Source organism: Mesocricetus auratus, unplaced genomic scaffold (genome assembly GCF_017639785.1).
Source record: "Mesocricetus auratus isolate SY011 unplaced genomic scaffold, BCM_Maur_2.0 Super-Scaffold_100023, whole genome shotgun sequence".
Taxonomy (NCBI): domain Eukaryota; kingdom Metazoa; phylum Chordata; class Mammalia; order Rodentia; family Cricetidae; genus Mesocricetus; species Mesocricetus auratus.
The window spans coordinates 26,002,039-26,030,011 of NW_024429204.1; the positions used below are offsets into that span (position 1 = coordinate 26,002,039).

The following is a 27,973-nucleotide window of genomic DNA, read 5'->3' on the forward strand; positions in this document are numbered from 1 at the left end:
GAATGCTTATTATAGTTAGTACCCGGAGTTCCCTTCTCTGGGATGGGGGCCCAGAGCTCTATTAGAGGACAGAGCTCATAAGGATTCTTAGCCACACCCGTGAAGCCTTCCCTAGGAGGCTTTTCTAGTAGATCACTTTCATAACTAACAGATAGTGGACTTTAAAAAAATCAAGACGTTGCCTTAGGATATGGAGAGAAGAGGTGTGCCTCCTTCCTTTTAGGGATGCTAGGGCCCTCTTAGACAAATCTCTTTGATTCTTCTAGGAAATTAAACTGTGTTAAGGCCATTCACAAATAGACGTGACACACTCTGAAAATTGTGATCTGAGAGCAATACAGGATAAAAAGAAATCCAAACGGTTCCTATCAACCCATTTTCACAGAGCCCTGGGTATAGGGATAAGGCTGGACACCTACACACACACAGACACACACAGACACACACAGACACACACAGACACACACACACACACACACACACACAGACACAGAGAGACTGCAGCTGCACTACTTGGGACCACAGCCATCAGGTCCAAGGAACAGGGACAAGCCAGGCAAGGAAAAGAGTCAGGCTTTCTGTTGTCATAAAAGCAGCAGCATTGGAAGGTCACTGAAGGTTTGAGGCCCATAAAACAGCATTCTGTTGGGCCTCCTCTCATTTCTTAAGTCAGTCTTGTAAGACTACTACAAAACCAATCAGAAACATGCAGAGAGAGAGAGAGAGAGAGAGAGAGAGTGAGTGTGTGTGTGTGTGTGTGTGTGTGTGTGTGTGTGAAATAAATATGTGAAGGGGACCAGGCCGAAAGAAAGGAGGAGTCAGGACAGCCTTATGCCAGTTTATGTCTTGAATGTGTCCACGGTGGTCCACAGCAGGATGGCCCTTTGGAATACAAAGTCTGGGCTCTCTCACTTCCTGCCAGGGCCATCCCGGGGGGTGTGCAGGGACGAGGAAGAGGTGCTGCGACACAGAGCAGATGCTCACAGAGATAGATGACTTCCGGGTGCAGTTAAATGAAACATACGAAAAAGTCGTCTCATCTTCCTGGGGCATGCGGACGTTAGCCCTTCACCATGGTCAAGCGCAAGGCAGACAACCCTTGTGATGTGAGGTGAGCAGTGAAGAGAGAGGGACAGTTCTACAACTCTGCTGAGGCAGATGTGGCTAACAGGAGAGCGACGTGTCTTCCTGAGAGATGTCCGTGCCACAGGCGGGCAGGAAAAGAACGAAGCTTCAGGCTGCAGCCTTTTCTGAGACAAACGTGGGACTCGGTGATCTTCACACACTTGATCCCAGGCAACTTGGGTGAGAATTTGGTCACTGTCAGCTGAAAACAGGAGCGCATCTTAAAGCCGAGTGCTCGGCAGCTGGTGTTCCTGGCCTCTCGTCTGACGTTCCGTGAGTCAGGCACCGTGTCATCGGTGAGGGTGCTTCTCACACACCTCATCACACACCCCAGCGGCCCGGCCTTCACCATGCAGAGCGTGGCTTTCACTACCTCCAGCGCTGTTATCATCTCCCTGAGGGTTTCTGAGCCACAAAGACTCTTTCAAATGTCAGACTGTGTCACTCCTCTGCCTGGAGACTGCCAATGACTCCTTTCGCTCAGGAGCTTCTGAGGCCCTCACGGTTTGGCTCCTTACCCTGTCACCTAATGTCTTGTGACATGCTTAACTGTTCACTCGACTGCCTTGATGCTAAACTCCTGGGTATTTGCCACAATGGCCCTGGCTGCTCTCTGTCCTCCTGGCTCTTTGTAAAGGTTGTCCCTTCGCACCTTTCAGGGTTTTGCTCAAACGTCGCCTTAGTAAGGCTTCCGTAACCTTCAGGGTGACAGCCACAACACTGCATGTTCTGACCTACCCACACCCGCTCTCCTCCTGTGCCTGTTTCCTTCCTTGGGTTTAAACTCGGCAAGGGCAGCACTTCCTTTCGCCCAATGCTCTATTTCCAGTGTCCTCACGAATGTGAGAATCTGGAGGATTCTCAAAAGGTAGTTACTGCACGCACGAACAGAATGATGGGCAAAAGACAGTGGTCCTAGACGTTTTAAAGATACTTACAATTTCAATAGATCAAAACAAAGCACGTACCCCTATGAGGAGTCCAAGGGAATACTGTATCCCCAGGCAGCTTTTTTTTAGTAATGATGACAGTTGGTGGGAGGGAACAACCCAGGTCTTCCTGGGGTATTTACCTGAAGTAGACTAATGTCAGCAACAGAAAGGGCAGAAGCAGGATGGAGAAGGAAATGGCACAAGAGGAAGTGCAAAGACAGGCTGGGAAAGCGCTCTACGCTGAGAAGAGCCCTGAGGCTCTTCCACAGGAGACTACACGACACGGTGAGGGTGTTTTCTTTGGAAATCGCTTTCACTAAGTTGCCCAGGCTGGCATCAAATGTTTAATCCTCCTGAATATCGTGGTTATGTATGTGCACTTTACAGCTTTGAGAAGAGCACTGAGTGCTCTGGTGAAGTAAGATAGAGAGGGAGGGAGAGGTGTTGAGTGACCACTTAGGCTGCTACAACAGTCTGACGAGAGCGGGCCTCTCATCCCTGAGTGGAAGCAGCTGAGATGGCAAGAGGCATATTATTTTTAGTTAGAAAAGGAAGGGCATATGAGACAATGTCCAGGGTTACCAGCAAGGTTAGGGTTTGGGCAGCCAGGTGCCGTCTCGGGCAGAGAACGTGCCAATGACAAAGCGGAGGGGAGTTTCTCTCTGCTCGGTTTCCTAAACGTGCAGGTTACAAGTCAGGGGTTATCTGGGGCTGCGGAATAAGCATGCTTTTATGTCAACTGTCTGAAAGAACCAGCTCAGTCAGCTTTAGGGTGCTTTTCCAACAAGAGGCTGGAAGAGATCCCACTGGAGAGCTCTGGTGGGCACGCTGGGCTGGCCAGGGCTGGTGGGAACACTGGCTCACACTGGGCTGGCCAGGGCTGTACACATACCCGTCACTCTTCTTGAGTAGGTACCCCTTCTTCTCGCTGCCGTACTCCTTATTGCCCTGGAGCTGGTGCATGCTGTACCCGCCTTGCCGGCTCTGAGAGTCCTGGAAGACAGAACCACAGACTAGCAAACGCTGGACATGTTCTATTTGGACACTGAGCCTGCGCCTGGCGATCTGTCCTCCCTTTTAGTTTAGCAGAGGAAATAGGGCATGCCAACGTTTGCCAGACTCACAAAGCAAGACCTAGGCAGAGCGTAGGGTCCAGGTCTAACTCAGTAGCGGTTTTAAACTCACAAGAGGTAGCGCTGGGACTCAGGCCCGTTTCCACTCACAGCAGGATGCAACGGGAAGGGTAAGTGGAGTCATAAAACAGGGAGGGAGTGAGCTGACAGTGCCCTTGCTCAGTCTGTACCTTTTCTCCCCTTACGTATGTGCTAGAATCTTCTAAATCCAAGGACAGTCTCATTAAAAGGTTTCTGAGCAGGCCTGACAACTAAGATACAAATTCTTCTAATACACTTCTAATACACTGAGCATCTACAATGAAAACATCTGAATTTTTAAACCTCTGATTATCCACATGTATAAAACAATCCTGATCTGGGAGCATTTTAGAGCCCTGAGTATTGTTAACAGGGACACGCAGTGGGTGAACTACTCACACATTCTAGAATGTGAAAGACAGATCTAAAGGCTTTTGGTTTCAAGCATTCCAGGCAGGGGACACTTTGCCGACAGCGCTCTGTGAAAACAGTCCCGGGCCAACACTTTTAGTCTGAAATGAGCATCCTGCGGCATGAGAGTGTGTAACACGGTAAGGAGCATGAGCATGACACACCAGCAACAGACGCACACAAGTCTGGCTGTGCTTGCACACTCCCAGGGTGCCTAACCATGGACTCTAAGGGCAGGAAGACTAGAAACGATGATCACACTATGAAAATCCACAAAGTAAAGGACAAACAGACAAACAAACAAACACCAACCAAAAAGATACAATTGAACTGCAGCATGAGAACAAAGGTCTCTAGACACACAGTAGGACAACACATTCTCACAAAATGTATTAACTTACTCTCCTAGACTTCGATCAGGAAGGGCAACGCAACACAGAAAAAAAAGGCAGAACATTTGAAAACAGTTAATTACGTTACAAACTTTATCAGCCGTAACTTAAGCAGTTTGTAAAATATACAGAGAAAACATTATAAAGATATACCAGAAACCGTCCCCACGACCTTTTAGAATCGTAATAAGCTTTGGATGCTAGAACAGTAAAGTATTCCTGTACCAACCAGAGTTTTATGTATTTTAGTTCATGTGCAGGGAGAAGACAAGCACAGTCAATGAAGATGAGGCACACATTTCTCAGATAACTGTGACAGCCCTCAAAACATGGGCGCACAGGGAACCAACGCCTCAGCGAAACCCAAAGGAAGGGAACACTCAGGAAACCCGAGGGCCACGTGTGACATCCTGTGTTCTTGTTTCCCAAGTGAAAAGAAGTGTGTGTTTGCACGCCTGCATGCATGCACCCACGTGTGTATGTGTGCTTGCATATCTGCGTGCATGTATCACGTGTGTGTGTTTGCATGCCTGTATGCATTCATGTATAGGTGCATATGTTTGAGGAGGCTGCAGATCACTGTTGGGTATCTTCACATTCAGAAATTTGCTAATTAATGAGCCTCGTGGTTTAATAAAGGTGTAGGTATTATGCTTACTGCATTGAGAAATAATGCCATTCAGCTTGCTTAGTAGAAGTATTATCAATACATGGAAAGATGAATTTAGTTTTGAAAAGTATATACTGGAAATTATCAGTACTACTTGTAATTTAACATACACAACTGAAGAATGAAAGCAATCTTGAGGTCTTTGATGACAACGACAGAAATCAATCAGGCGTTCAGGAAAGAACAATGCAAATCCCAAATCCATTTAGGAAAAAAATAGAGAATACTGAAAATAAACAACAACCCTGAAACCTTTTGGCAATTTTACGCCATGAGCTAGGAAATGTATCTACCTTACTGAATCTACCTTACTCATTTTCAATTCGACCTCTTGCACCCTAGACACCTGACAGAGAAATCACTTTATTGGAAGCCACACTGACATGTAAAATGCACTATCAATCTGGAAAACTCATCTCTCTGACCTGAACTGAATGCAGTTCCCAATCACTGATTGAGTGGGTTTGTGAAAGCTTTAGTGTTCAACTGGAAACCGCACCACTACAGCGTCAAACGTACAATGGCGGCCGAGGCTGTTGAGTAAGACTCTTTCTACTCTCTCTCCTGTGAGTGAATTCGGGGAAGTGTGGGGAACACTGGGGAGAGGGAGGGGCAGCATGTGGGGTCCATCAGCATCCACACCGCGAAGGACTGGCTACTCAGTGCCATTAGTGTTCAAATACTTCAGCGTTCCACACACACAGAATCACGGTCAGAACAGTTAGAGCCCTAGAAATGTACGAGCAGCAAGCAGTTCTTTCAGGAAGTTCGACTATTAGAAAAGGTGACGATAAATCATTTCATTGAACATTTGCCAAATACAACGACATTTAATTTTTATGAGGCACAGAATAAGTTTCCCGAGTATCTGCAGCTCCTGCTTATGGCTATAACTCATTGATAGCTGCTTTTTCTTCGTTTGCATTTGTTTACTTGTGTGTGCTGGGGTCAGAGGACAACTTGCCCAAGTTGGTTCCCTCCACCACTGGGATCCAAGAATCAATCTCAGCTCACCAGTCTGAGTGGCGTCTTGCTGGCCATTTAAGTATTTTGACGTGTCTTTTTCATTTTCAACTTGACACATCTAGAATGACCTGGGAAGGGAGTCTCTAGCAGGGATTGGTTGGGTCAGGGTGGTCTCTGGGTAGCCTGTAACAGCTTACATTGATTGCTTTAACTGAGATGGGAAGGCCCACCTATCCTGGGTGGTGCCTAGGCAGAGGATCCCGGACTGTGTAAGAGCAGAGAAGCGAGCTGAGCACTATCTTGGATTCATTAATTCACTGCTTCGAGTTTCTGCTGCCTGGACATCCCTGTAATCCCAGACTGTAGCCTGCAACCGTGGGTCAGACAAACCTTTTCTCTAAGTTGCTTTGGTCTCAGTGTATTTTATCACAGCAAGAGGAAACCAAACGGAGACAGCTTCCTTTAATAGAAACCGGCAACGCGTAAGTAGATGACTTGTGGGGTGCTTTTAAATCTCACATAATCTTTTGATTATTTTGCACTCTTCTCAAAAACTAGGGAGAGGACCAGAGCTCTGGTGGTAGTTTGCTCAGGGGTGGACGGTTTCTATTCCCTCGAAGGCACTAAAAGTCATGACTTTCTCCGTTGTTCTGTAACGGGATGGGTCGGCACTGCGAAAGGTCAGTTTTGGTTGTGAAACTCTTGGGAGGCGGTGCCAATGAAAACCCCCTATTCATCTTGGGGTGGAATTAAATACCCATCACACCATGCCCATTTCATCACAGAGACACTCCTCGTGTTAAGAAACGTTGCTTCTTCGCTAGCCTGAGGAGAACACATCAACACCTATACAAAACAAAGTGACTTTGATTTTTTTTCCTGAGACGACGTCTATGCACAGGAATCCCAGGTAGCAAAACAAAGCATGGAGTGGTTATGTGCAAACCAATAGAGAAAAGTCATCACAACTTTCCCTAGCCCCCTTCCAGGTGGGTCTTCCAATGCACGGACACTGAGAAAGTTATTCAGACTATTTCTCAGGGTTTGCGAATCAGGAGGGTATGTGTGCTTTGGTTTCTAACAAAGCAATCTTCCCAAGGCAGTGTGAGGCCTCTGACCACAGGCGAGGCCTGGGCAGAGACTTTTGCCTCGATCATGCATGTTCTGAAAGGAGAGTGGGGAAATATCTACTGTTAAGAACAGCAGAAGCATCTCACTTTGCCAGACCCCAAACATTTGTGACCCTGAACTTGGAGAAGAAAAGAGAATAAAAACTATTTACATATACATATTCAGCATAGCCCTAGTAAAGGAACCTTTAAAGGCTACAGTAGAGGGCCAGCGGAGGTTTTCAGTGTGTTTTTTAGGGGGCGGTGGTGGACGGAGGATAAACATCTTAGTTTTGGGCTCACGAATGCCATTCAACAATTCTGGGAATTTAAAAGCAGTGAGATTGTCACTGTTGTGAGATGTCATAAGGAACTGACAAAACAAGCGTGTCTCTTAAGCAAGCATCAAACACTGTATTTAAATGCTGCACAAACAGGCACACTGACTTTCTTCCATGTAACAACACCTTCACCCTCACTAGGAATTCGTGCCCCGTACCACAACATCCAATGTCCTTCACAGTCAAGCCTGGGCTTTTATCTTAGGGCCCCATTTCTCACTTCTCTGCGCTGTTCTGCTCTCAATGGTTTGCGGTTCTCCCTGGCTGCGGTGTAGCTCAGATGACAGAGAGGCCACTTCAGGCAGGACTGTTTACGCTGCTGCCTTGCTCTAGAAGCTCCCTGGTGAAGGAACCTCACCTGACTGCATAAACTACAGCCAGGCACACAGCATGTATCCACGCCTGGAACGGTGGCGTTTGTAACTGAGGGTCAGAGCCGCGCGCATCGCAATCCACCATGCACTCAACTTGTACAGTTTCAACACCCAGGGGCCACCTCAACCGTGCTTCCTAACGCTGGGGCCAAACTTCTAAAGGACTCTATCAAAGTATTTCCTTAATTGCCTGGAAAAAAAATGAAAGACCATTTCTGGCTTCCCAGAATAACAGCTATGGTCTGAAGGGGAGAGTCATGGGGTGTGCTGTCTGCTTCAAAGGCAATATTAAGAAAAATCTACAGCTATATAGTACTAGAATCCAGGGTACCATTTATTTATGAGGAGGCGAAGGAACACAATTTCTTCTTTTTTGACACATGGCCTCACTAAGTAGACCAGACTGGCTCTGTGGTTACAGAGCTCTACCTGCCTCTTCCTCTCAGTGGTGAGGGTTCAAGGCCCATGTCCTTTACATGGCTGGGGGCGGGGTGGGAGGGGCTGGGGGGAGACACGATTCCCAGACTGGGCATCCCTACAGATACACACTTCTGCCTTTCATCTCGTCTGTCCCCATAACCACCCCAGTAGGAAGCTGGCTATCAATGTGCCTGTTTCACAGACAGAGGAACACAGAGAGAGCATAAGCAGCCTCACTTACACTGTTGGCCCTGCTGGGAGCATACAAACCACCTACTTCTTTCGGATCGAGCTGCAGAGAGGACTTTATTAGGTCTCGGAGTGCAGTGAGCTGCTTCTTTTCTTCATCTTGGGTTTGCTTTATCTAGGAAAGAAAAGTCACGCTTGTTACCCATCATTCACCTTTAAGAACGAAGTTTAACCATGCAGATACACCACTCGTTAACAATTCAGCTTCATAGTTGTAGTAGTGGGTTTTCTTCTTAGAGTTCTCACATTGCCTTGTTCTGAATGGAAGAGGCAGAGGCCAATCCTGAGGAAGCACCAGGCTTTCTTATTAAACCATGGTGACGGGAAGCCCTCAAGTCCCTATATTGAACAAGGCTAAGAAACAATGCTAAGGTCATTTATCTCCGGCCTTGCAAAGGATGGGTAGAAAGAATACGACAGTAAAATTAAATGAATGACTGAGAAACCATTTCTCAGAGCCCGCACTGCACCAAGTTTACAGAGAGCCCCATGAGGATGGAACTGCTGCTGTTGACTCCAAATCACCTGGGATTCAACTGTCACTGTCGGCTAGCTGAGAGACAATTAGACAAGACAGTCATACCTGTTAAAAGGTTACATTGAGAATCAGGCTGACCATTAGTTACCTGGATGCCTGAAGGCAGTACTGCTTCCTGTTTTCTTGCATTCTGGAATATTTGCATATATGCAATAAGATCTCTCAAAGGTGGGGTCAAAGTCTAAACATGTAATTGACTTGCTTCACATAAGCCTCCAAAAACAGGCTAAAGACAATATTCTACTCCATATAGTTTCAGACACACACATGCACAATTGTATTTTGATTGCAGTGTGGTCATATGTGGAATTTATTTTTAGGCTACCATTTCAGTTGTTCTCAGATTTTAGTTGTGCTCAGATTTTAGAGCACCTTTCATCAGGGATGCCTCCTCTGTTACTTGAGACTCTAAAACCTTTTCTAAAAGTTTGTACTCATATTCCTATTACATTTTCTTTGAATATTCATCAGCCAAGTTACTTGCGAGCAATAATAATGCTATCTCTGTATACATTCACTTCCCTTCTGAAAAGTTTAATTTTTGATTTCTTATACATGACTCCCGACTCTTCATAGCCTCCGAAAGTTAGCTGCTAAAACACAGTCTTGTCTGCTAGGTTTCTACTGACACACCACTGGCCTTTTCAGCTTAATATCCCTCTGGTGCAGACGTCCAGCGGACTGATGCGGATACAAGTCAAACGGATGCGCCACACGGGGAACTTACGTTATATAAGTCTGCAGCCAGCTTTTCTATGTACTGTTTCAGCTTATCAGCTGTTTTCAAGCCATCCTGAAAGAAACTACAGTGGGAAACAACAGTGACTTTCCAGGTACTAAAAAGAAGGAAAAGAATTGCGTACAAAACCCGAGAGAACTCCTCCTATCTCCCCACACCCTCTCCCAGAAGTTTACACAAAGTAAACATAACACTAAATTCAGCGCGTATACAAGATGTGCCAACAAAGTATGGCCACTATTAGGAGAGATCACAGTCGGCACAAACGACACTTGTGGTCTTGAATGATTTCATACGTATCCTCACCCACACACAGGTCACTTCCTTGTGGCGGGGCCATGTTTGAATCAGAGAGAGTCAGACAAACTAGCCCCTGGCTTACCGAAGTCCAACTGGACAATAGAAGTCCAGGCAGAAGGCAACATGTGCTCAGCCCACAGGGTTTCAGTGGTGTCAAGGGTTTGGAGAGCTGCATTCTATACCACATGAAGGACAAGGCTGCAATACTTGCACTTCCCCCAATGATAACAAGAGTGGACAGCTGAGGAGCCTTTACTACAAGCTGAGCACTGTCTCAAACAACAATTCACAAGCTGTTACTGTACTTTACTCTGCACACACAGTGGTGGATTCAGATCCAAGACTGCCTGATACCAAGTGTGTTCTCACAGCTAGCAATGAAGTTTTTGTTTTTAATTCATCTATATTACATCTTGGCCGCAGGCCCCCTCCTTGCCCCCCCCCCCCAATTCACTCCTCTTCGTTTTCCACCCAGGAAAGAGAAGGTCTCCCATGAGTATCAACAAAGCATGGCATATCAAGTTGCAGTAAGACTAAATACTTCCCCATGTATTAAGAGCAGTGGGCAAGGTGACCCAGTATGAGGAGCAGGGTCCCAAAAGCCAGTAAAAAAGATCAGAGACAGCCCCTGTCCCACTGTTAGGAGCCCCGCAAGAGGACCAAACTGCATAACTGTCACCTATATGCAGAGGGCCCAGGTCAGTCCCATGCAGACTCCCTGGTTGACAATTCAGTCTCTGAGAGCCCCTATGAGCCCAGGTTAGTTGACTGTGTGAGTCTTCCTGTGCTGTCCTTGATGCCTCTGGCTCCTACACTCTTTTCTCCTCCTCCTCCATAGGATTCTCGAACACTGCCTCATGTTTTGGCTGAGGGTCTCCACATTTTTCTGCTTCTATCAGTTGCTGGATGGTTCCTCTCTGGTAACAATCGGGCCACGCACCAATCTGGTCATAGGAGACGGCCATTCAGGCTACTTATCAGCTAATGGTAGTATTCTAAGATGGGGTCCTCCCATAGACTCCTGGGAGATTCCCCGGGTCCAGTCCTCCGCTGACCCCAAAATGCTACCCACCCACCCACAGCACCCCCCCGCCCCCGTGCACCCTCAACCTGATCACTCATGTTCCCCCATGCCTATCCTCCCTCAGTCCACTCAGGAAATGTCTTCTGTTTCCTCTTCCCAGGGAGATTAACACTCCCCTCCCTTGAGCCCTCCTTGTTACCAAGTCCTTCTGGGTCTGTGGACTGTAGCAGTTATGCTTTATTTTATAGTTAATATCCAGTTATGAGTGAGTACACACCATGTTTGCTGAAGTAAGTTCTTATTTTGGGCAAGTGAAGCCAGTCGTCTGTGTGTGTGTGTGTGTGTGTGTGTGTGTGTGTGTGTGTGAGAGAGAGAGAGAGAGAGAGAGACAGAGACAGAGACAGAGACAGAGACAGAGACAAAGACAGATAGACAGAGACAGACAGACAGAGACAGACTCCTCAGGACCCTCACCTGCGGCTCCTCGGTTTCTCAGTTGACAGAAATAAACCACAGGGCACTAGTGTTTGGACTTGCCATGCTCTGCTTCCCCTCCATAAGTCTCGCCTACCCCAGTGGACTGCCTTGTGGTCTCCCCTATGTGATGGAGAGCACCTCCCTCTCCCTGCCACACCACAGTGCTTTAGTGCAATGCAGATGCTCGCTGGCCACGAGGAGAGTTTCAGAGTCTACTCTGGGATCCACACAAAGCCTCTCAAAGCCTGGTTTCCCGGGCTCTAAGCCAGGCCCCTACTCCCTACATCCTAGGCAACGGGGTGACCTTTTCTTCCATGTATATCCTACAACGTTTAACCCTCTAGAAAGTGCCACACTATTTAACCACAAAGACATTTCAACAATTCTGGTATACTGGACCCACGGCTAGACATTTTCAAATGTAGATGATGTGTCCCATCATCTCATCAAGCTCAGGTTCAGGCTCATCAAATCAAAATTCTAAGGCACACACCCTGAAGTTAACGGTACCAGCTGCGGGCGTGGCTGCACCGCTGTCTGAGACACACCCTGAAATTAAGGGCACCAGCTGCGGGCGTGGCTGCACCGCTGTCTCGCTTCTAGTCTGTGTGAGCGCTATAGTAGCTTTTCCAGTTGCTGAAATGACCAGAGGAGAGACTGACTGTGGGTTACAGTTGCCACAGGTTCAAGTCCACCTCTGCGGGGGAGGCCAGCAGAGAAGGGGCACAGGGCTCTGCTCTCCCCCGTTCCACTCACCCCACGGTCAGGGATAGCCACGGTCAGGGACAACCACGGTCAGGTCAGGGTACTTCTTCCTCTCTCAGTCAATGCTCTGAGGAAGTCCCCCGAGACAGAGCTGGTGGCCGGGGTAGGGGAACTGCTAACTCCCCACGTGATTCTATGTCTGGTAAATTGACAGTGTAGACTAACTGCCCCAGGTAAATTTAGCTAACTTTAGCTGTGCTTATATTTTAAATAATTAAAAAAAAACTGAGCTATGCTATTCTGTAATTTTTATGACCTTTCCAGTGCTGCACGACCGCCATCTAATTCCAGAAGGTCTCCCCTAACCATTAATCTGGCATCTCTATGGTTTGCCTTTCCTGAACACTTCACATACACGACACCTGGTATGTGGTCTTCCATGTCTGACTTCTTTCATTTGGCGTAATGTTTTAAGTATTCATCTATGAAATATGCATCAATACTTCATTCTTTCACGTGGCTGAATAGTATCCTACCGCATGGATACTATTTGCTTAACCTGATAGGTAGACACGTTTCCAAGTACTGTAATAGTTATATAATATCCAGGTACATACTTTTGTCTGAAAACCTGTTTTTGGCTCTCCTGGGTATTTTCCTAAGGGTTTTACAAGCAATTGTACTTTCTCACATTCCTAACACTGATGCGCGAGCCTCCCAGTTTTCTCAGCTTCTCTAAGAGTTACATCCTATTGTGTTATTTGAAGGATAGCTCGCCCAGGGGATATGAAATGGTATCTCATTACGACTTCTATTTGTAATTACCTAATGATTAATGATGGTGAGTATCTTATGTGGTATTTGGCAAGTTACGTTATCTCCTTCAGAAAAAGAAATAGCAATACAAATTTAGCCCACTCAAAAAACTGTGTTATCCTTTTGTTGTTGCATTCCTCGTACGTCTGTATTCTCGGTCTTTGCTAGGTGAGTGGTTTACAGATGTTCTCTCCCATCTGGGGGCTATCCCCCCACTTTCCTATTAATATCCTTTCATAAGCAGAGCTCTTAATTCTGATGTCTGACTAATTTTCCCCTTGCTTGCTGTGGTTACCACGTCTATGCTGACACGTTTCAAAAACAAATGCCACTACGGGCAAGCTATCGAACATTTTGCATTAAACTGGCCCCGACTCTGTGGAAATTGGTAACTCTGCATGTCCTGGGCTACACAAATTCCTAGGAGCTGTTAGCTCTGAGCATAATCTGTACGAGGAAAGAGATTCTTGGCAAATGTTCTTGCCCCTGCAAATCACAGTCAATCCCGTGGTAAAAGGCGTGGGTGGTTTGTTTTCAAAGCAGGATGTTGTTGGCCCTGCCTGCGAGCGCCTGAGCAGCAGAGTGGGTGAGCTGGAACAGGTAGAGACGGTTTGTTTTGCTCCCTTTCCAACGCAAACACGGGATCCACAGCGAGGTGCAATCCCACAAAGTATCACGCAGCAAATTCCCTGCTGAGCACTGGCCGAGTCTACTGACATCTTTTAAGTAAAGACGTGAGTAGAGAATGCTTTACAGGGCAACACCATGCATATTAAGGGGTTGAAGGGACCAAGACAGAAGAAAACCTCTCCAGCTTCTTGATGTAGAGTTCCCGGGTCCAACAATCCGGCATCTTAGAGATGAAGCCTACTGTCAGTCAATCCCGCCACCTCACGGCTCAGAACCTCATCTCCTAAGGCGTTGTCTTGTGGGTCTGTCCTGTCACCAGATCCCAAAGGCCAAAGTCCGGCTGCCTTCTGGGGGCCATCCCAAGTCCCATCATCTTCTTTCAGATATGACCACTGCCATGCTCAACTTTCTTGAAGGGGTCTTTCCTTCTCTTGGTGCCCACGACACTGGTCACCGAGTGCCTGTGGTTACCAGGGTACCCGACTTAGGTCACCGAGTGCCTGTGGTTATCAGGGTACCCGAAATAAGTCACAGAGTGGCTGTGGTTACCAGGGTACCCGACATAGGTCACCGAGTGCCTGTGGTTACCAGGGTACCCAACTCAGGTCACCAAGTGCCTGTGATTATCAGGGTACCTGGCTTCCTGCAGCAAACAAAGACCTCCAGAGAGCAGCTCTGTTTGCATGCAACTCTAGAACCTAGCAAAACACCCAGCCTTAGCAGGAGGCTGGCGAAGGTTATGTGTAGGGAAGCAGAGGAGGACAGAGGAATAAGGAGGGTCAGGCTGCAGCCTCTTTAAATAACGCTGCTCTTTCACGCCACTCACAGAGGCTAACGAACATGCAGTTTGCAAAGACCTTTATGTTTTGGGAAACTCATGCTAGTACACCTCAAACTGTTTCATGTAGACTTAGGGGAACTGAGAAAGATTTCTAAAATTTGCTGCTGAGAGCTGCAATTCAGAAGCCTGAGGCAGGCATTTCTTTTGATAAAAGTTCTGAAGGTAAAATGTTTCTGAAAAACCTGGTTGATCAAAGATGAAAAACTTCACCTCAAATTAAAGTCATGGATTACTGATTACTTACTTCAAAGTTCATCACTGTCTACTATGCCATAAAGGCCAAATTAAGCTCAGGACCTCAGGCCAGAGAGCTCCAGTAGACACTTTACCTTACAACGTGCCTATTTCAATATATTCTATTTACCCAGGACATTCATACAAAGTAGAATTTACACTGAAAAGCCAACAAATGTATATGCAGATTAATTTGGTCATTAATAAGTTTTTTGTAAACATTAACACCCTAACCATTACAAATATGAATGATTCCTGATGCTACCACTATCCAACTGCTAAGTACTCTCAACACTTCATTAAATTTTACTCCTATATCCTCATGAAGACCTGGAGGTTCGTGTTACAAGCTCTAAACACATATGCAGATGACTCTGGCATTCACAAAGGGACCAGCAAGGATTTGAATTTGACCATGAACCATTGCGAGCTTGGTGTTTTTTTCCCTAAATGTGTCATTGGTACCGAATGGTCTTCCCAGACATCAGATGGGATGAGAGAGATCAAAAGGAATTATGCATTTCTTATTTTGAGGGTATTTTATCTGGTTCAGAAGAGCTCTGTTTCATCTGTTCTCGAGAGCTGGCTTGGCTGCTTTGGGAAGGGCCTTGCATTCTCTCTGTGCACACCCACAGCTAACACAGACTCTCACAGTAATGGCGTTTTCACAGAGAGGTCCAGCCAAACCCTCATCTACGTCAGCTCAGTGAATAAGAAGAGGAATGATCAGACACGGTGCCACGGACTCATGGGAAGAACGAAGCCAAACACGTACAAGATGCTGCCGTGCAGAGCAAGGTTTGTCCCTTAGGAGGGAACACTGTTTCGCAGAAATCTGTCTACGGTGCTAAGCATGTGAAATGCCCTAAGCAGTAAAACTAAGATAATGAACCCCCACCAAGCAGCCATGGGTGTGAACGAATGGTAAGAGTAACAGGGAAATGACTGGACAGGTGTATGGGGGGAGGGGCGGAGCCAACAGAATGGTTTTGGTGACAAGGGCTGAGCACAAGCAGGGGAAGAAGACATCGCTTCAGACGAACCAAATGGCTCTCTATTGTGTGCTGCGATCTTATATAAAATGCTGAGGAAGTAAGACAATAACACCGTCTCTCGTCTCACTATTGATAGCCACCAAATGAAAGGAAACCAAGAGAAGAGTAAAGAACCGGAGGGGCCTACCAGGGGTCGATGACAACCAAGTAATGCCGCCGCACTTACTTGCACTGTGCGTGATAATACTTGATAAGGTTCTGCAGCAGGTCCACACCCTTTTTGGTCTTGATTTCATTAACCTTGATGAGATACTGTTGAAAGAAAACAGAGTTTTATGTTGGGATCCCCAGACGCGGCTCTCAAGTTCGCGCGGGCGGCCACCACTCTCAAACCTGCCCAAGCAGGTGAGCGTTGTTTAGGGAGGGCCACCGGGGCGTGGTTGGTGTGCGTCAACGCAATCAGGGTTAGCATTTGCTCAGGTCTCACAATTAGTTTATTACAGAAGCATGAGTGAAATGCAGCCAATGCACTCCATGGAAACGGGCTGCTCCCCCGCAGGGCAGTGGATCTCAAACTTAGATTCACACAGTCCTGAGAGACGGGCTGTCCTCTGCAGAAAACAGGTGGGGCAGCGGTCTCTTCAAGAATGTTCCAAGAGACACTGCAATTTTACACGAGGAGATGATTCAGAAGAAGAAATCGCTATTAAAGAGAAGCAAGGGCAAGGGAAATGTTAAAGATGACTTGGTGCAGTTGACCACACAGCACTGGCTCTGATTTTATTGCCGGTCTTTCTTCCCGACACTGTGCTCACTTGTCGGTAAGAATTCGCAGCAGAAAAGGCCAAGGAGCCAAAGATTTATGAGGAAGAAAAGGAAATACAAAAGGAAAAAGAAAAAAAAAAAGGAAACTCGGGAGAAAACTTGAATTACACCGTCTCCATTAGCATTCCGCGAGCTGGAAAGCATCTCTGTTGCTCAAGCTGCTACAGAACGAGTGAGTGTGCGTGTCAAGGGTACGCACAGGTTTCGGTGGGAACCCAGTTTGAGACCCACAGCTCTAAGTCAACGTGCATGCTTTTTCCTGAATCTCCCCACGAGCTCGGACTTTCTTATTGGACAGCTTCACCTAAACTTTCACTCAAGCTGGACCCATGCTTTAACAAAACCCACGTGCTCCAAGGTTGGTAACAGTCACCACCATTACCTCCCGCCATCACTCACAGGCAACAAGAAAGTTCTCACCAAGGACTCCTGCTTTGGCTTACAGAGGTCCCTAGACCAAGGCTCAAAACATGGGACAACAGTGCCATGGCGCATCCAAAAGGGCTTGGAGAAAAAGGGAGATTAGAATCCTTAGGAAACAGTCCCTGCTTTACCCCAAGCATCAGACCTCGCCGGCTGACTAGCAGGGGAGGAGGCCAGGGCTGGGGGGGGGGGGGGGGCTGCTCTTACTTCACACATCTGCAGCTGGAAGAGACGCCGTTCCTTCTCCATCTCCTCTGCAATCTCGGCTCCGGTTATCTCGGTGCGGATCATCCCGTGCTGTTTCGCATGCTCTCTTTTCTCCTTCTCAATTTTTGTACTGTAATTAAAACAGATGCCACTTAAAAAAAAAAAAGGCAGTGTTGCACAACCCCAAGTATGAATCTCAGGGCAAACTTGACCGTGGGTGACCATGTGCCAATGTGGTCCATCAAATGCATCTCCCATGTATCTTTTCGGGGTGACGGGGCTGTGATTATGGGGCAGCTGTGTATGGGTGCGAGCAGAGAATAAATTGGAACTCTCATTATCTTCCACTCAGAAACACTGATTTTGAATGGAGATGTAGTTTGGGGTAGACTGCAAGGCCTTGCTTGGGTTCAATCCTAGTGAAGCCAAGCAGTTTTTATTTATTTATTTGCCAAGTAGGTTTTTTGTTTTGTTTGTTTTTCGAGACAGGGTTTCTCTGTGTAGCTTTGGAGCCTGTCCTGGAACTTGCTCTGTAGATCAGGTTGGCCTTGAACTCAGAGAGATCCGCCTGCCTCTAAAGGCATGCGCCACTGCCGCCCAGCTTCAGGTGCATTTTTAATTGTTCATCTGCAGGACTGTTCCTATGGTGGTGCTTCTTCAACAGTACACTGTTATGTAAGTCTTACAAAAGCACTTGGATCAAAACACACTGGATCCCCAAGGTCTTCTCTTCCTGTTCTTATTCTGTGGCTACTGCTATCCACAGAAATGGCTTCATTATGCAAACTCAAACGGAAAGCTCTAAAACACACATCTTTTCCTGTCCATCCTGTCTGCTGGTACAATTCTCTCAGAGTAGTAAGAATGAGGGACGGGTGTGGTGCGTGCGTCATCCCAGCACCTGGAGATTGAGGCAGGAGGACCATGAGTCGGAGGCCAGCCTGGGTCTACAAACTCCTAATCCCTACAGAAACCCCAGAGTCAACTGGTCTGGCCTCAGTGTCAAGTTATACTGCTGCGTCTCTGGGTCAGACAGATCCAGTATGAGGGACAGCTTAGCAGTCATGGGCTCTGTGACCGTCCAAAACTCCTTAGGCATTCTAGACTTCAGTTTCCTGATGGACAAGAGTCAGAGGTGCACACTGATCAGCGGGGTCAGAGGTCATGCACGTAAAACACATTTGGTGTAGATCCTGCCAGACCAAAGGGTTTCAAAAGTACCAGCTAGGCTTTGCTTATTTCCCAGCTGCTGTACTACATGGAAATGTATATGGTTTGTAGCTCTGTGATAGTGTTGATAAAAGAATACTGCACACATACATAGGCCCCAACTTGACCGTTCCTAGCAGCAACCAAAGTAGCGCCTGTCACTCCAGACAATCAGCACAGGCGGTGTAACACCGCTTTTGGTATTTAGTGTTTTGACACACTGTCTTGCTACATAGCCCGGGATGGCCTGGAGACCACTAAGCCCAAGACTGATTAGCCTCCAGAGCGATGGGGCAATTGGGTGTCCCACTTTTAACCAGATCAGCACACCCACTTCTCAGCCCTTAGGAAGACAAACTAAATACCACTGCTAATGTCTTTGCTGATTGGGGTTCGGTCCTGTTCTCAACTTACTTCTTATGAAACTCGCAACAATGACAATAAAACCAACAGAACAAACCACGACTTACAACTTGGTCTCATAGTCTTTCCAGGCTTTGTCAAATGGCTTCTTGAGATCCTTGGGGAAGGGAAAAGGAGAAAATGAAAACTGTCATTCATGTTTCCTCACAGAAGTAACTGAAAGAGCGTCTGAAGAGAACCACCTTCCTTCATGGAGACTGAAGCTGCCCTTGCCTTGTTTACAGGGGAGCAGCCTGAGGCGGGAGGTGAGCATTCCTGGTCCTAACAAAGGAGCAGGACCTGAGATTCTGAGAGCCCGGTCCAGGAAAATCCCTCTGGTGCAGGCCAGACTGGGTCCCAGCTTCTCTCCCGCCCACCGAGGAGCTTTCTGAAAGTGCCTGACCTTGTTCCCACTCAATACCGTCTGTGAAGTGGCACACTTTACAAGATATCTATCTTATGCTGAAAATGTTCAGGGGTTTTCAAACACAAGTGATTGTAAAAGCGGAAGAAAAGACACCCCCAAACAAAGCCAACCCCTTCAACTAAAGACAGCGAGTGAGAACAACAATGTCTGACCACTTACTCCTTTAACCCCCTTTAGGTCTCCTTTTAACAAGGAATCCAAGGTGAAGATCACGTTGTGGCTCAGACCCTGGAGCTGGAAAATCAAAATGAAGAGAAGACGGGAGACAGTTAAAAAAAAAAAGAACGCACAACACACGGCGAAATCTGAGGCTGCTGGCTCAGCTGCCCAGGGCTCAGGGAAGAGCCGAGTGTCTGCTGTGTGGCCTTGGTGTGCACATGCTGGCCCTCTCGCTAGCCGAACTCCGCACACGGCAGTGCAGAGCTGAGGACGGGCAGTGGCGCGCAGAGCCGTACCGTAAGCAGCGGGCTGCTGTGCGGCCCCAGAGCGCTCTCTGATGCTGGGGCACACACAACCGCCACTTATCCCAGCACCCTGAGGGCAACGTCTACCGCAACTGCGACTCCAGCTTGGCTTCAGCTGTCTGTCAGCAGCACGGAGGGAGGCTTTTACTGTTTCCTTTCTGGACTCTCACAGCATGCACTATACCTGGGACTTTATTTACCCTGTCTCCTGGATGACATTAGATGCTCACTGGCGACAGGGACCGTGACTGTTCTGCCCACAGCTGTAGCCTCAGACATCTATCGTCATCATCACCACCATCACCATCATCATCATCATCACCATCAATCATCATCATCACCATCAATCATCATCACCATCAATCATCATCATCACCATCAATCATCATCATCACCATCATCATCATCATCACCATCATCTTCTGAGACACGTCTGCCTACGTAGCCCAGGCTGGCCTTGAATTTACAGTCTTCCTGCCTCGGCTTCCTGCGTGCTAGGATTACACGTTCCCAGGCATGAGCCGCCACATTGAGCTAAAACAAATCTTTGAAGGTCTGGGGGACAGGCTTCCCACAGCTGAGGCAGCGGTGTGGGCTCTCACGTGGTACAGAGGAGCACAGCGGATGAGGGGATGAGCTGCTGCCCAGCTGGAGAGACGCAGCGGGGGAGCCAAAGGACGCTTTAAAATAAGCCGACGTGACTGACCCTGGTGATTCCCAGGGAGACCGGGCTTGCAGAGCTCTGCAGAGCCACGATACATTTGGGGAGCTCCTCCTTTAAGAAAGCTTTTCTCCCGTGGAAGTGTGTATCTGTCAGCCCGTCCACTTATCCGGCCCGCCTTCACCCACCGCTGCTGCCCCTAGCGAGGCTTCTTTCTGCCCTGGCGGCAGACACGCAGGGAGGCCGGAGAGACTGTCAGGTGAGCACAGCAGCGCTGCCCGACGGCCTGGTGCTGACGAGAGCAGAGGGACTGTGTCCAATGCCAGGAGCTGACGATGGAGTGAGCCCGCATTAAAGACACCCGGTGAGTGCTGCAAGCGTGCTGGTTTTTTAAGTGCTCTGGACGCCACCTATGACTCAGGCAGTGAGCGGTGAGGGACTGCCACCAGCTCTAGGCCACACCACATCTTTGCCTGCTTAGCCGACTGCCACTGTCTTTGCACCTGGGGAAGGTCTTCCAGTGTGTACCACCAGAGGGCGTGGGTTCCTGCCAAGGCGATTCTGTCTCTGTGGCTTTCCTCCGGTAATACAGACACCATTCAGGATAGCAGGCCAGACTACTACACCCTGACGCTGTCTATGCGAATCCACAATAATGGTTTTGGAAACGAGGCAAAATACCACTTAGAATTTATGATTGTAGCCCTCATAAAGACAAAGGTTGAAAACCACTGGCCTCGGGCATGGCAGGGAGAAAATGAAGAACCACAGGACTCAACCCTTTGCCTTAGACAGGGAACTGGAGAGGGATTCTGCTCTTAGCTCTAGATTGCATTCTGGGAGTACAAGGCCCCAGCACCCTCTTATCCTGAGACTTCTATGAGATTGCGTGGATGACGGGGGTCTTGGGGCCAATGTAATTCTTCACTGATCAAGCCAGCATCCACCTTTCTGCTTGTGACACCCGGGCTCCGGCCTTCCTCAGAGAAAGCACCCCCACCACTTGTGTGGAAGTTTGCCTCCTCATGTGCTTACTGGCATCTCCCCAGGGTGCACACAACTCCCTGACGGGGGAATCTGTGTGTCCGCGGTTATATTCCCCAAACCTGAACGCTGTTCTGTACTGAAATGCTGCCCCAGCAGGGCGTGCAGAAGGAGTGAACTGCACAGCATCTGAGGAACAGTAGCCTAGGCAGATGCACAGGTATCCATATGCAAACAGTGCACACATTCATGTACATATTCAAACATTGTTTAAAAACAAGTAATATATTGTTTGTTTAAAAAAAAAACAAAAACCCCCATTATCTGAAACACTGTGAAAAACAGCGGTGACAAGCACATTTCAATGTTCGTCAAGTCTCTAGCCCTGGGCGAACGAAACGAGGACGGAAGCTTGCTGCCACCTTGAAGTGAGGGCAGTCTTACGACACAACACAGGGATTGTGAAATCTGCGATTCCTGCTGAAGATGAAGGTTCTTCTGAAGACTGAGTCTCTCCAAAATCTACACGCTAACCACACGGAGTAACCAATGTCATCGCTGTGGTGAGGCCGGGTTGAGGCGCTGCACTAATGGAAAACCCCAAGAGTTAAGAATTTCTTTGTGGTCAGCTACACATGTATTCTTGAGGGATAATAAGAAACAAACGTACAAGACATTACACTAGAAATCTGGATTTCCCCAGTGGCTGAGCTCAGGAAAAAGCCAAGGGGGGGGGGATACTGAAATTTGCCATCTCTTCCCAGCTTGTGTCCCAGGGAAAAGCTTCTTCTCTTGGTGACGAGTAGCTGGGAACTACCTGAGGGGCAGCAGGTAGACAGCGGACAAGAGGGGCACTTAGGAGCCCGCACTGAAGCACAGACTGTTTGGTTTCTCCCTTGGAGATCGCAGTGAGGAGAACATCTGTTCCACCAAATAATTCAGTGTGCTGCTCTGTGACAGAGGTGAATTACGTGAGGTGAGATTCAGGATGCTGGGAGTCTTCCAGTACTTTGTTTTCTTACGACTTCAGAAGTCATCACAACTCAAGCAAGTTCTGGCAAACTATGAAGGGTCCCCCCCTCCCCGGGCAATTGCCAGCCAAGTGTAGTGCAGTCAACACAGAGTCACAGCACTATGGGAGGACAGCCTTCCTTTGTTACCCATCAGCCTGTAACGGACGGCCTGTGAAAGACTCAGAGACGAACTATGCATCAGTTCGATCACGGTACCAAAATTCTATTGATTATTCTGGATTAATTTCCCCAGCTTTCAAACCATTTCCCTTTCGGCGACAATCAAATTCAATCGGTATGGTGCTTTCACATGATTGCGGAAGCTCGGTACTTCTGTTTTAAAGTTCTACTCCGAGGCAAGAGGCTCTCCGGTTAGAAATCAGTGTGAGCTTCGCAGCAAGGCCAGTGTCAGACACGCGTGTCCCACAAACGAGTGATGCCGGCTGCAGTAAGCATGCCGGTGTTCCTAACAAGTGGTTAACCCTTACCAAGGGGCTGCACTCGGCCAGCCCACACACCAAAACCTACCCGAAAGGTGGAAGAAGCTAGATAAGGAGGCGGAAATGTATTCTTCCATTATGCACAAGGGATTTATAAAATATAACTGTAATTAAACAGGCTTTGACAAATAGCAACTTACTACTCACAAACTGCTCTGATCTGACAGACATTAGCCAAATGATCTGTCACAATCCCACCCGAGGATGACACATTAAAAACACTGTCTCCTGTGTGCAGAAACACATATGTTCTGTTTTGATTTTCCACCCCTTCATACCGTTTCCAGAAGACACCATCTTGCTTATCTGTCTGCTGAGACTTTAACTCATCCCTTCTCTCAAGAATGCTTCTATGGGAGGGGGTGCCCTTGGGATGGCCACCACGGGTGTAGAGGAGCTGCACAGGCCACACTGCCTCACCCAAGCCCCCTGCTCGACAGACAGCTGTGCCCAGAGGGCCCCGGGGTGCTGCCCACTGCAGAGGCCAGCAGGAAGGCAGCCCAGCTCCACAAGCGGGCCTGCTTACATGCACGCGGGGCTGTGTTAATTAGCGAGGACATTCATTTGCTTGCTTCGTCATCTCCAGCTAATTCTGACAGGCTTTCTCCCCTGCCCCTTGGTTCTCTCTCCTCCCCTGCAGAAAGAAACAATTTCTCTCAAAGCAAAGCTAATGCAAATCTGCTGACTTGCTCGACACTTTGGAAAATCCAATTAAAATAATGAGCCAGCTCCCGCAGTTAAATTGGCAATTCCCTGGTATAAATTAGGTTTTCTGTCTAGAGTGTTAACTCCTTCACACCCTAGGTAGTTACCAAATATCTTAAGGTTATTTGGATGGGTGCCTGGAGATCATCATGCTAAGTGAAATAAGCCAGCCTTGGAAAGACAAATATTGTGTTTTCTTTCCCACATTGACTCTAGAACACACACACACACACACACACACACACACACACACACACACACACACACAAACACACATTCTCACATTCTCCCCCCCCCCCATGGAGGACTTCCAAGTACATTTCTACTTTCAGGTAAAAAGGGGGCTGTAGGAAGAGAGGGTAACAGACCATATGTGACATGGAGCACAAGAAGGGACCATTTGGGGAAAGAAAGGGGACCGATGAAGAGGGGGCTCTGAGCAGGATGGTAGGGGATGCAAAGAAAACCAAAATATAATGATATACAGGCATGACAATGTCACAGTGGAATCCATTACCTTATATGCTAACTAAATTAAAAGAGAACACAAGGAAAGAAGAAATTTTAAGAAGAGTTTTGTCACTAGGCTGCTTTCCAGAGTACTGGGGCAAAGAGAAGACTCACAGACACAAGTGGCCGTCACTATTGTGAGTGACTGTCTCGTCTCTTGGGTGTCCCAGCATTCCCTTCAACTAGCCAGTACCAGTGCACACGGTCTTGGGAGGGAGGGGTAGGGAGGGAGAGGAGGGGACCAATCCAGCACCACTCTACCCACTCATGTTACTAAAACACTAGAGTTTGCTCTGCTCAGTGTGGCTGCTACTTCTGCCAACTTGACAGGGTTGGAAAGGGCACATCTTTTCATGCGTCCATGCAGGCGTTTCCAGGTACAAACGGACTGTGAGGGCTGTAGCTTATGAATGCGTCAGTCTCTCGATGATGGCATTACTGGGGCTGGAGAAGGAAGGTGGGCACTTGGAGGCTGTATCTTGCCCTGGCCCCTACCTGTTCTACCCTTTCTAAAATGCCTTCCTGCCACGATACCCCCTCGTGTATGTTCAACACAGCGGTGGTAAAGTCAGCAGGCTCAGCTGCCAAGCTGTTTCCTTTCCTGTAACGGTGAACTTGGATCCAATCAGATCATTCATGCGAAGCTGTGGAGCGGCTGCTGGTGAGGACAGCACCACAGAGCTTTGTGTAGGACTTTGTTCAAACAGGAGACACGGAGTCATCACACACGTATAGCTTTGACGTTAATAAACTGCTTATGGCATTGTCTCATAGATATCAAACCTCTTCAGAAACTAAAACTATACAATATACATGGAAACTAAATTATACAATATACATGCAAAGGATAATTGCCATCAGCCATTATGGACTCATTAGATGAAAATCATGTCTTAAATTCTTTTTGTTTGCTTGTTGCATAGGCAGTAGGGGGAAACAAGGAGTATTTGCTCATGGGTGGGGGGTACTTCTACCTCCAGAAGAGAGGTGTCCCCCGCCCCCGCCAGTTTCTCAGTTATGGCTGTTCGGGAACTCGATTTGTAGACAAGGCTGGCCTTGAACTCACTGAAATCTGTCTGCCTCTGACTCATGAGTGCTGGGATTAAAGGTGTGCACCATCACTGCCCAGTTATCAGAAGAAACGTTAATAGTATTTGATCTGCCTGGGATTTGTAAGATGTTTTTCTCAGCTTCCAGGGTGCCCTAGGCTTACCTTACCACACTTAGCTGAGCGTATCCTTGGGCAAGTCATTCCCACTAACCTTTTTGAGTCCTGGTCTCCTCACTTGTGAGGTGCAAACGATAAAACCAAGTTCCTGTTCTCTGGAGGGACTTACGTGAGGTGTGTTCTGTGAACTGAAATCCATGAAAGCTCTAAGCAGGGCTCCATTAGACACAACTAGGTTTACTGAACTAGATTTGTATTTTAAACACACATCTGGAAAGCTAAACAGTGGTGGAAAGGAAAGGGTGAGGGCGGCCCCAGGGCTCTGAGATACTGCTTCTAAGTCCTGCTCCTCATTGCCTCTATTAGAAACTCCCACGGTTTGTTTTTCTGGTCATCCTTCAAGGCCATCTCTTAAAACAACATTGATCTCATTGTGCTAAGCATCGTCTAGGCAGCACAGCCTGAATGAAACTGTTGATTAAAATGATCCAGGGTCCTGGGCTTAGCCTTTGTCACCTAAAGTTTCTGGGGTCAGAGAACTCTATAAAGTTGGTCTTGGTCTCACTGGATTAATGGGGATATACGCTCAGAGAGGTTAAGTAACTTGACCACCAAGGCCAAAGCATGAATAAAACAGATGGTCAGGATATTCGTGAAGGCCACTTTGTTCCAAAGGTCATTGTCATTTCCTTTGTCTTGCTATAATAGTTCAAAGTGACAATGGGGCCACACCACTTTCCTGTCTAAAACCCATTACTGCTTCCTGCTAACTATAGTCAAACCCAAATGCCCAAGTTTAGGTCTGGCCCTGCCAACCTCTTCCCTTGTCCCATACCTAGACTGATAGCTCCCCTGTCAGAACAAAGCTTTGACAGGTCCCGGGGCAGCATTAACGCCTGCGCTTGGACGTAGAATCACTTTGAATCCATGAGTAACACCGTCAGCTTCTTGTCCACCCATCTCTCTCCTTCTCTGGAACACTTAATCATCCACAGGGAACGCCCTTTGGTGGGCTACTGCAAAGGAGCTGCCTAGGTTCCATGGCACTTATCAGTGAGGCCTTGCCCAGCTTCCAATCAGGTCTCTCTCCTGGTGGCAGGAAGGCGAATGCTCAGGGCTCTGAACTCACAATTCCCCGTCTGTCCCTTGATTCCTATAGCGAAGCTCCTGCTTCACACGTGCACGTCAAGTTCCTGGCACAGCTGATTGAGTCAATAAATGCGTTCTTCTCCAAGTCAGGTAAGTCGTGATGACCCGAGCATTACAGAACCTCAACCCAGCTCTGGATTCCCCGGAGTGTTCAGAATCAGAATGGCCAGAGAGGCCGTGGGGTATTCAAACTGCTCCTAGAACATGGCTGGAGGTGACAGACCCAGGGACCCCTCCACCTAGAGGCTGTCAGACTTTGCCTGATGACTGTGGCTGCGGACGTCACTTTCCATCTTTACCAACTAGTTAGTATCCTCTCTGCCTGATAGAGCTACAGGATACAGGCGGACACCGTGGGGGAACCTCAGACCCAATGGGTCAGAAAAGCATGGCTGACTGAGCACATTCCAAGAGGTCAGGCTGGGCCACGTCCCAACAGAGTGACACAAGAACCACCACCCAGCAGGTTGTCACTAACCTACAAGTGGTAGAAGGGCCGAGGCCGTGGAAAGATCTGTCCCTATGCCCATCTTTCCCTGTCTCCGCAGAATCAAAGAATTCTTCAGAACAAGTTATCAGAATGTTTTGTGCAAGCATCCTCAAACAGGAAGGGACATCCACGCCTACCACAGAGCCTGGCACACAGTGGGCACCTGGCAGAAGTCGCTGAGTTGAGGAACGCTTAGAAAGCCTGTATTCTCAGTACTTATTTCAGCTTACATTCTGACCTCACTGTAGGATGCATTGTAAACCACTGTCGAGTGCTAGTTAGTGCTTTAAGGGAAATGGTTCCTGCCAGCTTAAAAAAAAATACTCTCATAAATACTCACTAAATATTTGTACCTCAAGACAAGGGTCCCACTAGGGGGAAGATGAGACAGCCCTGCTCTTGACAGGTGAGACAGAGATGAGTGATCCGCCCCCGGGGACCCAGCCTGGGAAGCAGAGGCCTCTGAGGTCACACTAGCTCTCCTACCCTCAGACCCTTCCCGTTCCAGTCTCTTCCCAGTGGGGGCAGGGAGTCAGTGGAAAGACCACCTGAAGCCTGGATGAATAGGTCCTCACGTGTTCATAAGGGACCAAAGGACATACATAGTCTAAAACAAGCAGAGTATAAGAAACAACTGGCATTAGAAGTAAATTCCAGAAGGGGGGAAGCAGAAAGGAATTAAGACTAAACCCAACTAAAGACATGGGTCACCTGATCTAATGACATTTCTAAGTCAGCATTTCTCAAAGTGGTTCAATGGGAACTGCATGTTTCTAGTATGTGAAAGTCATTGATGAGGTAAGTTCAGAGTCACTGGGTCAGTTAAGGTTCTTCAGTGTCATGTGTCTAGGCTTCTAATGTACAAATGAGCATCGCAAGTCTCCCTGAGACACAGTTGGTAGAACTCTCACCAAAGAACAAGGCATGGAGTTAAGCTTCCCATCTGACCCACTTTGATGCTCCCGTTCATAGACAGGAGCAGACACACTACCCATGGGCACTGAGAAGAGTTGGGTAGGGCATGCACAGCCCAGAGCCCTGACCTTTCACATACGAGTGGACCTGAAATAGTCATGCTCGCCTTGATAGCCTGTGCCCAGTGCTGTTGACATCGGCCCACAGGAAGGGGCCACTGATCTGACTGTGTATCTCTCAGCAGTCAGGTGTGACGCAGGAGCCAGCCCTGTCTGAGGTCAGTGGTATGTGCTGAGTGAAGACAGGCTGAGGCAACATTCCCCGGGGGAATCCAAAATAATATTTAATCTGAAGCAGCCAGAGAGAAGGAGAAAATCTAGGTTAAGAGTGCATCCCTGGGATGAACAATGGGATGGAAAGGGAGCAGGCAAAGGGTCAGAGGAGTGACTGCCAGCCAGGGCTTCAGGGAATCCTCAGCG

General features: G+C 47.9%; 1 protein-coding gene across 11 annotated transcripts in view; it reads right to left on the minus strand.

The window, feature by feature from the left end:
- The window catches only part of Asap1 (ArfGAP with SH3 domain, ankyrin repeat and PH domain 1), a 269,949-nt gene that overhangs the window by 63,740 nt on the left and 178,236 nt on the right, over window positions 1–27,973 (minus strand). For 4 of the 11 annotated variants that reach the window (XM_040730397.1, XM_040730401.1, XM_040730402.1 and 1 more), the window contains 8 exons: window positions 19,095–19,169; window positions 18,577–18,626; window positions 16,898–17,027; window positions 15,669–15,754; window positions 9,409–9,484; window positions 8,136–8,258; window positions 4,024–4,032; window positions 2,950–3,050 (listed from right to left, as the gene is read on the minus strand). In XM_040730397.1, the coding sequence (XP_040586331.1) occupies window positions 2,950–3,050; window positions 4,024–4,032; window positions 8,136–8,258; window positions 9,409–9,484; window positions 15,669–15,754; window positions 16,898–17,027; window positions 18,577–18,626; window positions 19,095–19,169 (650 nt within the window). The remainder of the gene's footprint in view (window positions 1–2,949; window positions 3,051–4,023; window positions 4,033–8,135; window positions 8,259–9,408; window positions 9,485–15,668; window positions 15,755–16,897; window positions 17,028–18,576; window positions 18,627–19,094; window positions 19,170–27,973) is intronic. The other 7 variants (XM_040730400.1, XM_040730405.1, XM_040730408.1 and 4 more) reach the window with 3 other exon arrangements.